The following is a 15,893-nucleotide window of genomic DNA, read 5'->3' on the forward strand; positions in this document are numbered from 1 at the left end:
AAAAGTAAGATTTTACAAAATAACTCTTTTCGTCTCGCGGCAACACAAATATAATAGGCCCTTGGCACTCTGATATCATACCTTTTGGTCAAATAGAAGCATAAAAAACTTTACGCTTTAAACAATCGCCCAAATTTATAATATTTATTGTATTATGTAAATAATAAAGTTTTCTTTTCAATTAATTTTTGAGAAATAGTGATGCAATTTTCTGAAAATTCATTTTTATGGATTTAAATTCTTCGTTTTTTCTTTTCAATTTATTTTCTAATAGATTGGGGCTAAGATTGGGGCGTGTTTTTCTAAATTTATCGAACAAATTCATTTTAATGAGTAAGAGGTTTTCGTCTCTGACCGGTTTCGGAGAATAGGTAAATATTGCATAGGTAAACAGTAAAGTTTCTTTTCAGTTCATAGTATGGTCAATTGAGGTGCAATTTTCTATAATGTTACAAAAAAAATAAATAAGACTGCTAGTTTTTTAAATGGAACGTCCTGCATACATTTGTATTTTAGAACACCCAAAAAAACCACGATGAAAAATGGCCAACAATAAAGTTTCTGCTTTAATTATCACAAAAATTAACGCTCGTTACGTTTCAAGATCAATTGCAACTTGGCATACTTCCTCCACTTCAAAATCTATATGATGCCGATGGGCGACCTTCATTTAAGGGTGAAAACTACCCCTTTTTGGAAAAACCCATAAAACTACATATTTATTTATTTATTTTTATTTATTTGTTATCCCTCTCTTGTTCTGGGCCCTCAACAGGCTTGCGCCCTATTACAGAGTGACCCGCATAATGCTTTTTATAGAATATATAGATAGTTTCTAATGTGTAGTATACGAAATATATACCGGTCATGTAGCATCATGCTCCGATTTGTGCTTTCAGAATTTTTCGAAAAGAATTGTGATTCGTTTTTTAATCATAACTCCTTTATTTTTTATGATAGAAAGTGGATTAAAAACCATTTTGTAAGTTTTTGTAAAAGCGACAAGGTTATTTACTTCAAATCCATTTAAAACTCTTATTTTAAAATGGGGTGAGGCGTGCTAGAAAAAGTTAGTGCTAACATAAATACATCACGTTTTAAACGTCTATATCTCACCTAATTCTTGTCCTACAAAAAATTCCTGCTGAGGAAAATGTTTGAAGAATGGCGTTTTTCACAAAATTGCAGAAATTCGTTTTCACTTTTAGCTTCCATTATTTCAAAATTAAGTCTTTTAAACTGGTTACACTTCTAGAATGTATTAATAATACGTAATTAGCAAAAACTGGAAAAGGGGAAGGACGAATTTTAATTACAGTGGTAATTAGGGGGTTGCTTGCGCTAATTTTTGGCTGAAAAAAGTACGGATCTACCTTATTTTCAACGTTTCACTTAATTTTTATGCTGAAGTTTGTTTTTTAAAAAAAGTAGAAAGGTTTTTTTAAATAGGTACCTACTTTAAAACATTTTCTCAATTTTTTCTCGAAAAATGCATAGTCTTGCCGATATTTGACTATGAAACTCTCTAATTTAGTGTTTGACGAACAAGAGCTAACCTTTAACAAGCCACAACTCGGTTCTTATTGGTCATACAACAATTATTATTAAAAAACCATTTACTTTCTTTTTAAATACTACGATTTTGTTCTCCACAGTTTTTTTAATAAAATACATACTGTTCGAGTTTTTCGCAATTAAAGACATTGACTTTCGGTCGGGAATAACTGGAGAAGTATCAACTTTCCAAAAAAACACTATGTCTAGAATTAACTCGAGAATTAATTTTTCTATCTATTCTGTATTAACATTACAATAAAAAATTGCCACCCACGAGATGAGGTGATATAGATTTTGATCCTTAGGCTATTCCCTACCTACTGTCAGACTTTCAAGTTAATGGATTCACTTTGAAAAAATTACCAGGGCAAAACCTTCATTTCCTGGACTAACTTGGAAATGTCACAAAATTAACGGAATATATATTGACCATAATGTAGATGGTTTTACTTTTTCGGATTGTTCTATAAAGTAAGCAAGTAACATGGTTTTCCGCATAATGCCTGAGCTTTTTCGTTCTACAGCAACTAAGGAAATTCTCTCGTTCGTTCCCGTGCCCTTCTTTTGATTTTAAGTCAATAGCTCAGGAATAATCGACACCTCCGGCGGTGTTCGTGCAAGATTGGACACGTAAATACTAATTCTATACGAGAATCTTACGACTAGATTTATACAGAAAATGTGATTTTAACATCATGTGTATAAATGTTTACCAAACCATCGAAATTCTCGAACTTTCGTGGAAAAAATGTTCCAAATTTCCAGAAAAGGGTTTAAAAAATCTTGGTCTTGCCCGTGTTCCATTCGTACGCATTTTTCAACAAAGACTTTTCCGCACTTGTATTACAGTAATACAGTATGCTGTTTTTAGTGAAGCACTTACCGAGTGCCGACAGAAGTGAGTACTTCTTTCTCTTTTACACTACGTGGCTGGATAGGACGGGATATGCTTAGTAAGAGATAAAAGAGAATACGATCTGTGTTATGGAGATTGCGTCTCTACCTGATTCCTATTATACCGAACGGTAAGAAGTAGTCACTTTGTGAAAGAAATTTTCATCTAAAAAATGTATGACAAAGAAAAGTCCGAGTCCGCTATGGTTTACCAGTCGAAAGGGCTTAAGTTTTAATGCTTCTGTTTAGAAATTGATAGGATTGTTTGACTCAACACGTGAACACATCTTTGACCTCGGTAGCTGCAGCGCCTTACCTCGCTATCCTACCAATTTTGAGGGTTTCCTTGTCTTCCTTTAGATTGTTAAAAATTCAAGGAATTATTTTTGTGAAATATTTAAATATTAGTTTATGGCATCGATTGACTCAATACAATAACATACTGTCGCCCGGCAAGTGAGCCGCCTCGCCTCACTACGTTACAAATTCTTGATGATTTCTTTGGTTTTGTTCGTAATGGTAAAACTGGCTTGAATCATTAATTCCAAAAGAATTTCATGAATTTACAAAGTTGTTTGGCCCTCCGCCGCGATCATTCGCAGACATAATCGTACAGCAATTGTAATTAGTGGAGTCATTATTATATTTTTTGAAAATCACTGCAGTAATAATTGATTGGAATGCAATATCTAACTACTGATCTAATCATAATCATTAGTCAATGTGAATCACTGGAGAAAAGAAATCTCTTTAAACAACCCCCGGAACGGTTCTTTCCTCTAAGTTTTAAACGAAAGTACAGTCAACATTTCTAAAAATGTATCAAAGTATCAAATCCGTTGCAATTACTGGTAAAGTATGGATCTGCCGATGGTGTAACGGGTCGCATTACTCTGGATTTATTTTTTTTTTCCCCGCCAAAATACGCGAAAGTGGAATTTTTAAGTTGTAATAATATCAAGGTTCTGAAAACATTCTCCCAGACAAATACTGTTCATGTTAGTATGAACCTAGGCGCGCGTTTTAGCATTGGAAATGGATGGATATGAACGAGGATATGAAGTTACCAATTTCGTTCAAGCACAAAAGACAGCGGTGGCGCATCAAGTCATGATTGTACCGTACTCGACCGCAATCGGTAAATTAAGGAAAAGTCGGGGATACTGTCGATACGGTACTTACTTAAAATTGCGTAATTGTTTTGTTAATTCCAATCTAAAATTCTCGCACATCCCCTTTAATTCTTTAAAAAAAATTGAACAATTGTAGTGTTTCTTTTGAGAGAAACGAGACATTATTTCAGTACATTATTCATCTTAGAATGCTGACAGCACTATCTGCACCACCAGAAGTTTTACTAAATTTATTATTAACATTGAAAATATTTTTCTAGCATGTAGTACTTGTAAAATGTGTAGAAAATGCAATCAACAAAGGAGAGGGGTCCCCATAAAAATCTCCCTTAACCAATTACTGCAATAAAGGTAACGTTGCATTTGATTAGATTAGAAGCTAGGAAATGTTCTGGTTACATATTTTGACAAATGAGAATTTCTAATCATTTTTAGATAGCGAATATATAATTTTTACACTAGACAAGAAAGGAGGGAATAATTTCTAGAAAAAATAATAAAAACAAAAATATTTATTGGGATCTAAGCAAAACAAAATTATCACAGGTTTACTTATACAAGTACAGAATAAAACGATCAGATAAAAAATACAACAAATGCTATATTACAAAACAATGCAAAGAAAAGTAAACCATTCTGTGTTACCTATAAAATTCAAACTGGGAATGCCTACAAAATATTTAACGAATGTTATTTTAGTTCATTTATCTTAATATTGCCCCTACCAATTATGGTAAATATATTTAAAACTAGAAATAAACTAAGTGTCAATTTTATAGGTACTACAAAAAGTATTTACAATTTTCGTCGTAACACTTTGTCAATAAAACGATGCTGTGGTAAAATGTGGTGGCCATGCAGCTATGAACACCCTCAAAATTTTGTTTTTCTAAATTTGCGAATCTGTGAGAACTTTTTGTATTATATTTAAAAGGAATTTTAATTGCTACGTCTTTTTATTGCCCATTATTTTAATAACTTGAATTAACGAATTCCGCGCATTATAGTTAAAGCTCCCATGAGAGGTGTAAAAAAACATGCTAGGCCACCAGATGCAAATCTTCGTGTATGTCAAAATCCGCACTTACTACCTATGCTAATGATTTTAGTGAGCAACTTTCGAAAAACTTTTTTAATTACCTATAACTATTGTGCATATTGCGTAATAGTATTAAAATTGAGTAATTTTGAATTAGGCGGATTAAGATCTTCCTCTTCTTCCTTTCAAGGCAAGGGTATTTTAAAGTTTCGGAATGAACAACAATGAGAAGTTGGTTTTAAACTAGTTTTAAATGGAAATTACATTCTTTGGTGCAAAATAATCATAAAGGTGCCTAGTTGGTGTTTAAATATCAAAAATAATGTAACTCGTGAAACAATGTCTAAAATGTAATTTGTTTCAAGAAATAAGTAACTTATGAAATACTAATTTATGGCATGAGCTTGTGGCAAAGAGGTTTTGGCAAATAGGATTTCAATTAACTATGTCTACACACGTTCGACTACCTCTTACAGCCTTTTCCCTATAAGTAGCTATTTTTATAACGAACAGCACTAGATTTGTTTGTTTGCCATCTAATTGCCCTTCTGAAGATACATGGCGATTTAGCAGTGGATGTTTGATAAGTAGTACACTACATAGTCAGGACACGAAACAGCAAAACGATGGCGTAGCTTAACAAAAACATACATATGTACATAAAAAACTATTTAATAAATAAATGTAGGAACTAATTCCAAAGCACCTAATCTTTCAATGAAAGATTGAACACTACGCTTAAAAGTAGGAATGTAATAAGTAGGCTTCAATTTAACAAACGCTACTAGGAATTTTTTAAATATCAAAAAATTCATTAACGCCGTTAACGTCGCTATGTCTAAAACACAAATAAAAAATATCACACTTAATCAAACACCACTGATCTGATTAATTTTGATAACAAGTAAGAAAAATACTTTACAACAACTACGAGACTTTCAGTTTGAAAGTTTAGGCTTACATCCAAAAACGGCAAGGTACAGTGGAACCAGCTAACTTGTTTCTGGCGCGTTCGTATGTTCGGCTGGAGGGTTTCGATTAACACTATTATTATTTGATGACACCGTTAATAATGTTGATAAAGCTTCTAAGGACTGCCTCACTTTCGCAATTTGATCTAAATTTGTATCTAGGAAGTTGTGAACGGCCCCCGCCGATTTTGTGTGTAGTTGGGCTTGCCATTGCAATAGTTCACCATAAACATCCTCCGTACTACTCATCAGGTGGTTATCCTAAACAATTGCCCCTTAGTAATTTTCCCATCTTGCAATTTGCACTTACTTGTAAAGCCATAATGTACTTCTGTTGAACCTGTCCTATCCGGTACAGTAAAATACCTGCCGATAAAAATAGCAGCAAGAGAAGAAATGTGCTTGCACATAATACTATAGTTTGAGCTGGCAAATTTAGTATCCTAGAGGTACGCCAAACTGAATGGTTGATGTTCGATTTCTTACTTTCTGCATCGCCTGTAAAAAAATAAAAAAATTATTGATACTGGCCGCAGAAGATCACCTGTTATTTCTCCCATATTGCACTAAACCTGGCGCAATCTCCGAAATCTTATCGCTGTGAAATTTAATTAGATACGTGATTATTTTTTAACCTTTGTAATATACCTACGTAACTCATTATTACTGGCGGATAATTGTTCAGTAAACGATTATACCGAGAATGAGCAAACCGTACATCACGAAGGACGAGGCGTAGGTCGTTTTTGATAAAAAAAAGTGTCGTAAGAAATTATGAAACGGGACTTATATTAGTTTTTTTGGTACTTATTTTCAAAGTCATACTAAACTCCAATTAGTTCTATTTGTTATACTATGAATAAACGCATTTTCCAAGTTATGAATTAAATAAATTTGAAAATTTACACGAAAAAAGGAACCTTCTTAGATGAACTTTTTCCACTACTAAAACCAGGTGCTAAATTCTTAGCAGAACAGCTTCTTAGCCCAAAAACCAGCTATATATTTAACAAAAACGATTTTGACAGTCTTACATCCTTATTTAGGTCTAATGTAGGCTGCCAAAGTCTCGAAATCAAAATAATCTTTTCCTTTGCGATCATGAGGCACTTTCCGTCAAGTATGCTTGAGTAGGTACTCTGCATAGCGTTGTCTGTTTTTATTTTAATTTTTGCTCATGTTTGTCTATTGATTTTGGATTTTATTTTAATGTCACAAGGCAACATATAATAATTAATAATCGAAATTCATAATTAAAATTAATTTAGTTTTATCGAAAAAAAAAACATATTTTTTAACTTGGAAATTTCTGTTTCCGTTTCCGTTTTTTTTGTAATAAAACCGGGCACAATTTTTGTAGGTTGTACGCAGAAAAATAAGGTCTTTAAAATAATAATTAAAAATAATCATTTAAATGTTCTTTTCAAAAATCCAGCCTTTACCCACACTTTATTTTTTTTGTGTACAATCTACAAAAATTATGCTAATTTTTATTACCAAAAAATAAAGGAAAAAATGTCAAGTTAAAAAGCGAAAATATTTTTTTTTAAACGGTTATTTTGATTTCGTTAAAATTTTGCCAGTGTACATTGGGCACAAAGGATGTCAATCTGTCAAACACTTTTTTTTAAATAAATGAGTTTTTAGTGCCATGGCGTTATACACCTGTTTTTTCAAATAGTAACTAACATTTTTTATTAACGAGCGAAGTTTTCGAGTGATTACCCATTAAAATACGAGTACTACCGAGAGCAACGTTGCTTCACTGTAGACTGTAACTGATTTATTAGTATAAACACAAACAAAATTTAAAAAAAGGGAAGTGAAGTCGAAACAATGTGAGGCCCACGATATTTACGAGAAAACGTATAAAAAATTATGAAGAGAAGGGTTAATTTAATAAAGGGTACATTTCGTTTTTGTCCGGGTATAACAAAATTCGGAACAGTACGAGAATAAATGGCGGGTTATACACGATAGTTTTGAACCAAACATCTTTGCCTAAAAAATACATCAGTTTCAGGGGATGATTTATTGGAGTTTTTAACTGCACCTGCGCAAACGAGACGAATTGAGGTGTAGCCGACAGTGGGTCATTTCTTTTATGAGTTGCAGCTAGCAGTTCCGTATAATCTTATATCGAAATGTTGTATATAACTTAATTTATTTATATACAGGGTGTCCCATTTATCTTGATACAGTCGGTTATTGCGGAAAATTAGCGGGAATATCAAAAAATGATTTATATAAAGTATTCTTTATATGGCTCAATGCACATTCACATGTTCTTATTCAACTTTTTCCCGGTACTTATCATTTTTGGAAGACACTCTTCCTCGCACTCTTCTAAATGCGCGATTTTTGGTTTGAGTTAGGAAGCTGTTCTGTCAAGAATTTGGCACATATTTTAAATAAAAAAATTTTGTTCGCGCCTTGAATTGTTATAAATGTTGATTTCCACAGTTTATTGCTCAGTAGCATAACGCTGCTGCTCTCGAGGTTTTCATTGCAATCCATTCCGCTCAGGCTCAAATCTAAAATATCAATTTTGACGCGCGACTTCGTCTTCGTGATTTTCGGCCCTTTTGCCCCCCCCCCCCCAAAATTCGCCGGAATGCGATACATGACGTCGTTCTTTCGTAAATAATTCACTATTCAAGTTTAGTTCATTGAAGGAAGGGTCTGTAGAAACGTCTACAAGGGCAGATCCAGTACCACCTCGAATGTTTAATGTACAAAAGTCAACCAGTACTACCACCCCGGGGGGGGGGGGGCACCATGAAGTTCGTAGTTTCTCGATAACAAGAAAACGTCCTCAGTTTCCTTTTTAACCACACTCTTAAAATATAATTTTTAATGATCGCCAAGCTAATTGATAAGTGCAGGGAAAAAACGTTTTCCACGAAAGTGTACTATTTTCCAGAATAAGAAGTATTAGTTGCCCTACACTTGACCCTTAAGTGAAAATGTGCATAGCTTTTTTAAATGGGCCCCTCCATATGAAGAAGATTTTATACAAGTCATTTTATGATATCCCGGCTAGTTTCCGCAATAATCGCTAGTCTTAAGATAAATGGGACACCCTGAAGGTATATTAAAATATAATATTACGGAACTGGTACTCGCACCTCACAAAAAATGACCACTACACTCTCGGCTACAATCCAATAAATGGGACACCCTGTAGGTATATAAATTAATTAAGTAACATTAAAATATTAATATTACGGAACTGGTACTCGCAGCTCATAAAAAATGACCGCTACACTCTCGGCTATAATCCAATTCGTCTCACTTATGCATGTGCAATTAAACCCCAATAAATCAACCCCTGAAACCGATACCTTTTCTAGGAAAAAAAACTTGCTTTAAAAGTATCGTAAGCATATAACCCATTTATTTACGTTCTGTTCCGAATTCCCTTTTTTATACTCGGACAAAAACCACTCGTAAACGCTCGTTTGATGTTTGCGGGGTTAATTAGAGACGTACCGCTTCAGTAGCGTAGCATGGAAGCAAGGGGCTCAGTCCTAAACAATAGTTCGGGCCCCGCGTTCTAAAAAATAACATGAAGTTGGTCTGAGATATTTCACATATAACATACAGGGTTTCTATATTTGTTTACACGTTTATTTAATATCTATACTTGGTAGCATCGTCCTACAAACTAGACCGTTTTAGTGCAAGCTTAGAATTGGTTTTTACTATACAAACTAGACCGTTTTAGTGCAAGCTTAGAATACGAAAAATTTTTACTATATACATAATGCGATCTTTCCCATAAAGTGGCAGAAATTGATCCTTCGTGCCGAATCAAACGACTATACTCTCCAAACATTCACAATGTTAAATCTTATATATGTACTACGAATGTATCAATGGACAAAAAAATTAATGAATATACATACTAGCTCCTTTGCTTGAATGTTCAGAATTGAGGGGAGGCCACAACGAAGGCAATCTACGTATCCTTGCATTTGGATCCACCGAATCGACCAAACCGTTCGCCGAATCAGCTACCATAAATTCAGTATCACTTTCACTACTTTTTGTACTATCGCTACATTCCGACGGAGCGTTGACTGCCTAAAAGAAGCGAGACCTTGTCATTCCGCACAAAATGGCGGTAACTTACCAAAAGTTCAGCTTCAACAGTTTGAGCATTATTTCTCGCCGCATCCCACACTTTCGTCATAAGCCTGTAGGTGCTATCCCTTGACATTAGACTTCCGAACACGTGCTTGTCTTCCACTGTCGCGATTCCTACAGCGTTTGGTATAATTCTTGCCGTCTTCTCCTTTGTAATTTTTTGTACTGATAATAACGGTATAAGTAACTGAAGTTACAGTTATTAATATACAATCGACTATTGCTAATTATTACCTTTGTAACATAGCCGAATACGTTCGAGTAGAAAGCAAAGTAATTTTTTGTAATATACAAATGTCCTTGCAGTAAAATATCACCTATTAAAGCACAGGAATAATCTGGAAGAAAATTGCTATTATGTAATTCAATGTAACTGTTGCTACTTACAATTTAATACTTTTTCGTCGATATCTACAGCAGGAAAGTGCCTAAGAAACTTTTTCTGTCGTGCTTTTGAGGTAGTCGGTAATTTGTCCTCCTTGGTGGACCCTTTCGGACTTGGAGGTTCAGGTGAGCGTGCCTGTGCCGTCATTGCAGGTGTGGAACTTGAGAGTTGTTTTAAAGCGCCCCTGGAAAATGGATATTATTTAGATGAAGCGACTTGCAAATCATACCGACTGTCATCAGTTTCATCCCCTGAGGACGTATCTGAACTTTTTTGGTACTGAATTAGTTGCGGAATAGAATCCGCGATTGTTAGTTTGAGCATTTCTACGTCTAATACGCTACCAAACATAGTAAGCAGTAGAGCGTCTTTATTAAATGTAATAACATGGTGGATGTACGCTTGTTTATTAGCGATATGTTATCAGCGAAGATAGCGACGCTTGTTTAATGTTAATTAATGTGTATACTTACAGCATTATTGGTTGGTCTCCAGACCTGATGTAACAGTTCAACAGTTTTTTAACAATTTGGCCGCCTTTGAGTTCAAGTTCAATGAGTGTCATCTCTTTAGGTTCGATAGTCGACAGATTCAATAAATGTCGGATAATTGAACAACGAAGCATTGCTTTGCAAGATATATACTTGGCTAAAACCTTGGAGATATGGAAGACCAATTTCCAATGTTAAAAATTGGGTTGCAAAGTTCAAGACTGGGTATTTCAGACCGCCCTGGATTATCAGAGGTGTCCAATCTGTTGATGCTGTGCATAAAATGTTTTTATCGGGGGATTTTCACTAAAAAAAGCTGATATCATGAATAGTATTCGCCACCGAGGGGAATCTTATAATCCACGACTATTTGGATGTACCCAGGGAATCCATAAACTGAACACATATGTGGTAATTAATACAAAAATGATAAAGTAGGTACATGAAATACTAAAAACTGACCTGATTAGGAAAAACAGTAAAACATTTATGAAAATTTAGAGATCAATACAAAAGTTTGGAAACGAGAAATACTTGTTTAAATAAAAAAAATTGACCTACACAAAAAAGTCATGTTTAAATGCAGAATAAAGAAAAACATTGTTATTCGGGCCAATGTTTTTTGGAAGATAGTCCAACAAAGTAATTAAAATGTTAAGTCAAGTACTAAGACACACTTACGAGAGGATACTGAAAAAATTATATTAAATTTCACCAGAATCCCCTAGAAGCAATGATTTGTAGTTATAAAACGTTCTGGTTGGCCAATCGCTAACGATCCATTAATTACGGTGAAATAAATTGTGTTAATAAAAAACTGTTATAAGCCAAAGCAATTCTTCATGCAAAAGGTTATGAATGGCTTTCAAAATTAAACTACAAACTAAGAAAATTGGAACAGGCTGTTGCACGATACTATTACTGTTATGGTGTATAATTCCTACTTCGTAACAGTAAAAGCATGACAAACGTCTAGATTTCGAAAGATATCAAATAATGATACTGAAAGTTTGTTATACAATGTATCTACAAAGTTCTAGTTACACCAATTATGTAAATTAATGCAATTTCACTTGAAAAGTTGTTAATTATAGATTTCTAATAAGCTAAACGTGCATGCAAGTTTCGTGCATTAAAGTAAGGACTTACTTATCGTATTTTGAAAAAATTGTATGACTAGGACTCCGTTGGATAAGAGTCGAGTAACCGGGAGGGCTGCAGGGTTGTGAGACATTTTCCGAGAGCCCTCCTGGCGAGGAACCAAGTAATCCATGTGGCGTACTTGGAGCCGATCGTGCGCCAATAGTTCCAAAATTACTTGATGACCTGTAAATTAATTATTGCCGTTAAGCGTTGGAAATCTTGTCACATTCGTTAAAAGGACAACTTGAAGGGAATGTCTTTCAAAGAATGCGTGACCGGATTTGAATTTCTAATTAGATTAATGACCGTACTTGCAAGATGATGAATGAAAAAGTTTGGCTTTTAGCGAATAGCGACGACGCCAATACAAACACGCGTCAAACTTTTCAAAATCCTGCCACCCACCGAATTCCAAAATTGGAGATGTTCGGAGGAAAGGTGTTGATGACCTACGATTACGCGGACGGACGGTTTGATGGATAGCCAAAATTCTATAAGCGCAAACCGGTAACCTTTCAACAATTGACCTATAAGTAAATATTTGACCTTCAGACTTGAAAGGTTCCGCTTATGATTATTTTGTACATTTTACGTACGTAACCTATGGAGCAGCCAGGAAAGTAAAAAATTACCAGTTTCTCATTGTATGCCATCACCTTAAACTTTATTGGGGTAAAAGCTACTACTTTCATAAGGAAGGTGGGTTACCAGTTACATTTAGGTAATGCTAAAAGCTTCGGTTCAATGATTTAGGTCTCGATTTAGGTACTTTATGACTAAAGTAATGCTTGTGCATCCTGTCATTAATTCATTTCAATCATAATCATAATGTTCTGTGGTTTGTCAATACTAGAAGTAAAAAGGCTCTGTGTGCCTGGTGCTGAGCATACTCATGCATAAGGGTTGTGCGTGGGTTTTTTAAATGGAAATTTGTACATATCATCAAATAAAAAAATCAATTGTTTCAAGCTCTAAAAATACTTCGTTTATTACGTGATTATGAAACATATGTGATTGAATTTAATTATAAATTTGTATGTAGGTAGACAGTTGCAGTGGGTGGTAAAAAGTATCTTTGTGTTCCGTTGAATTTTGGAATTTTCTGGTTTTTAGGGGAATTTTTCGAAAGAAAAAAATCCCCTTATGTAATCGTTTTGTTCGTCTGTCTGTTCGTCGGTTGCTCGTCTAACTCGAGAATTCCCTTACTGCAATTTTTCGTATCTTGTTTTTATCTTCTATGGTTTCGGAGATCTACATGATAGACATCTTGCGATTGATATTAAATATCCAGATATTCACCTAAATAACGTTAATAAAATGAATACACAGAAGCTTAATTTTTTTAAATACTTTTCAAATTACGTAAGTCGTTTTTCGTGGGTATACAGACAGATATTTTCAATTTAGGGCGCTAAATATACCAAATCTTACGATTGAGATTAAATCAACACGTAACACCCCTTAAAAAACGCAAAAACTTTATAATCATGGGCTTAATGTTCTTGGAAATAATTTTCAAATTGTCGTTTTTCTCCTTAAGTTAAATTTGGGGGTTATTGGATGCTAAATATATAAATCTTGTATTTGACATTAATATACACCCCTTATCCCTTTATTAATGTCAATAAAATTTATTATTTTGACTTTGACTTTTGCGAGGCGAAAAGGTAGAGTAGCCGAATGGGAGTAATAGTGTAAATACTAAGAACCTTCTTAAAAGACTTGTCAGGAGTTTCTTAAAAATATTTCTAGAATTTTTGGTAACGAAATTTTTTGTTAAATCATCCGAGAAATTCATTATGAAAATTTTTCTACCAATTCTACCATTTGGATCTTATCATTTTTTCTTCTTTTCGAATTGTTGAGTTTTCTTCAATTTGTCTGAATTTTTGTTTTGTTTTGAAGGTGCAGTATTTTATGGCATATGAGCTGGGAAATATAAAGTTTTTGTATTTATGTATGTTACATAAACAATTTTAAACACAGAATAGTATTTTGTAAAAGATGAATATTTTAGACAATTTTGAAAATTCACAAATATTCTCGAAAATTCGCAACGATAAATAAATTACGGGAATTTTACAACACAAGACAACGCATAGATACAAGCACAAAAACTTGATTTTGCAGATGAATCTGTTGTTTTCGTTTTCTTGAATTTGTATTTAGTTTTGGCGCCTTCAAAACCCCGCATGAAGTTTTCTTTTGTTATTATTTTAGGTTAGCGTTAATATTTGGTTTTATAATTGGTGATTTTTTGGGGCTCCCTAACAGGGAAACAAAAGTTAGCACCTAATTTATCACATTTTATAAACCTAGGTTCTCTAGTCGCCCGTGAGGAGCCGCATCTCTGGTTAGGGCTATTATTTTTAGTGTCTTTGCTCCCTTAATTTCGATGTCCTTAACCACGTTACAGTCCACGAGAAAATAGTAGGTTACGTTCAATGTCAAAGTGTCATTTACAGACCGATGCTCGCTCCAATTTTTTGGAGATATCTGCGGAGGGTTCAAAAATGATGATGACCTAAAAGTATCAACGAATCCTAAAATTCCTAAAATTTCTGGAAATTCCATACATCTTTATAAATGTAGATTGTAGAAACCTATTTAGGAACGTTCCCTGAAACCTATAATATCGTCTTTAAATATTTGACACCATTTTCGTTTCCTTCAAAATATGCCTACAAAATCTTAAAAGTCTTCCTAGTAACAGTAGAGAACTTCATTGGTTTAGGGCGTTTAGGCATATGTTGATTGATACTACAAATGAGGTTGAATTAAATTGAATTGTAAAAAAACAACTTTATGATTTAAAGAAAGTGTGCTAGATGGTCATTGGTCATGTTTCGACAGCTAAAAATGACAATGAGAGTTAGGACTCGCAGAATTAAATTTACTTAAAACTAATTTTAAAAAATCCAGGAAATGAAAATTTAAAATTTCGTTCAGACCGTTCGTTCATTCCTTGAAATTGTTTTTGAATGGCCCTCATTTCCCAAAAAAGCAATGATTGAAATACAACTTAGAGATCTTTCATTTTTCAGTAAAAGCCTCACACTTTTACATTTTGGAAATGATACCCATCACAAAAAATTTATTCTTCAATTCTCTCTGATCGATATTTCCAATTTTAACAAGAACTCCCTTGCTTTAGAAACTTGCAATTCCCCCTTTCTTCATTTAGTTTTAAGTAAATTTAATTTCTTCTGCGAGTTCTAACTTCTGCCTTCAACAGTAACCAGATAATTGTCCATTTTCATTAATACTTTGTATCGTTTAAAAAATATGAGCCTGAGTGAACTATTACTCTTCCTTTTCCTGCTTGTGCATTTAAAGTTTTATGCACATTTTCAAATATGTTCCCCGAACACATCTTCAAATTTATCATCCCCTAATTGCCATTTTTTGCATATTATACCCAAAAATATGTAGTCCGCACTTAAATTAAGGGTAAATTTCGTCATCTTAAAAATGATCTCCTGGTTCTACATTTTTTGCTCAAAACGTATAGTGTCAATAGTACTTACACTATAATTTTTGAAAAGGTACCATCTAACGTAGTGTCGGGTGTAGAATATTCGTCAGGAAAGCAAGATTCGATGGTCCTTTATAGAAAACTAACACGAGGTCTTTTAGTGTTTTGAGGAGTAACGTAGTTTCGGCACGTCTGGGGGGTATGGTATACGCTCCTAAAAATGTAGCATCCAACACACCCCCTTTAAATAATAAACGAGTATGGGGAAGCTTTTGATTCATTTTGCCAATTTCAATTCAACCAGAAAGCATATTAAAAAAAATGTTTAAGAATCTTCTAAGAAACGTACTTTAAAACCGATCCGAAACCAATTTTGAAGTGGCATTGAAATACTTTTTAGGGTTTTCATTAGAGATCATCCTAGAAGTTTTTCTAGACAAACGTACTAGAATTATGCTCCGAAAACATGGCAGAAACCTTAAACAATAAAATATGAATCTATCTCTTCTAGAAAATTTACTAGGAAACTTAGAGAACATCTAATTTCACATCTTTAATTTCCGGAAGAAATGGGAGGGAGACATAAAGTTTCCAATCCAATAGGGCTGATAATTTTGCCTTCACTATAGAATCAGTGGTACTCATTAAAAACTAGA

General features: G+C 33.9%; 1 protein-coding gene across 9 annotated transcripts in view; it reads right to left on the bottom strand.

Moving 5' to 3' along the window:
* Nucleotides 1–4,089: 4,089 nt before the first annotated feature.
* The window catches only part of LOC116168294 (GRAM domain-containing protein 2A-like), a 70,852-nt gene continuing 59,048 nt past the window's right edge, over nt 4,090–15,893 (bottom strand). For 6 of the 9 annotated variants that reach the window (XM_031484068.1, XM_031484031.1, XM_031484049.1 and 3 more), the window contains 7 exons: nt 11,769–11,945; nt 10,131–10,312; nt 9,978–10,081; nt 9,730–9,930; nt 9,503–9,680; nt 5,905–6,092; nt 4,090–5,855 (listed from right to left, as the gene is read on the bottom strand). In XM_031484068.1, coding sequence (XP_031339928.1) covers nt 5,616–5,855; nt 5,905–6,092; nt 9,503–9,680; nt 9,730–9,930; nt 9,978–10,081; nt 10,131–10,312; nt 11,769–11,945 — 1,270 coding nt within the window. In that variant the 3' untranslated portion in view covers nt 4,090–5,615. Of the gene's footprint in view, nt 5,856–5,904; nt 6,093–9,502; nt 9,681–9,729; nt 9,931–9,977; nt 10,082–10,130; nt 10,313–10,357; nt 10,569–10,601; nt 11,167–11,768; nt 11,946–15,893 lie in introns of those variants that run through there. The other 3 variants (XM_031484085.1, XM_031484102.1, XM_031484094.1) reach the window with 3 other exon arrangements.

The sequence above is a fragment of the Photinus pyralis genome, unplaced genomic scaffold, assembly GCF_008802855.1.
Source record: "Photinus pyralis isolate 1611_PpyrPB1 unplaced genomic scaffold, Ppyr1.3 Ppyr1.4_LG1, whole genome shotgun sequence".
Classification (NCBI taxonomy): domain Eukaryota; kingdom Metazoa; phylum Arthropoda; class Insecta; order Coleoptera; family Lampyridae; genus Photinus; species Photinus pyralis.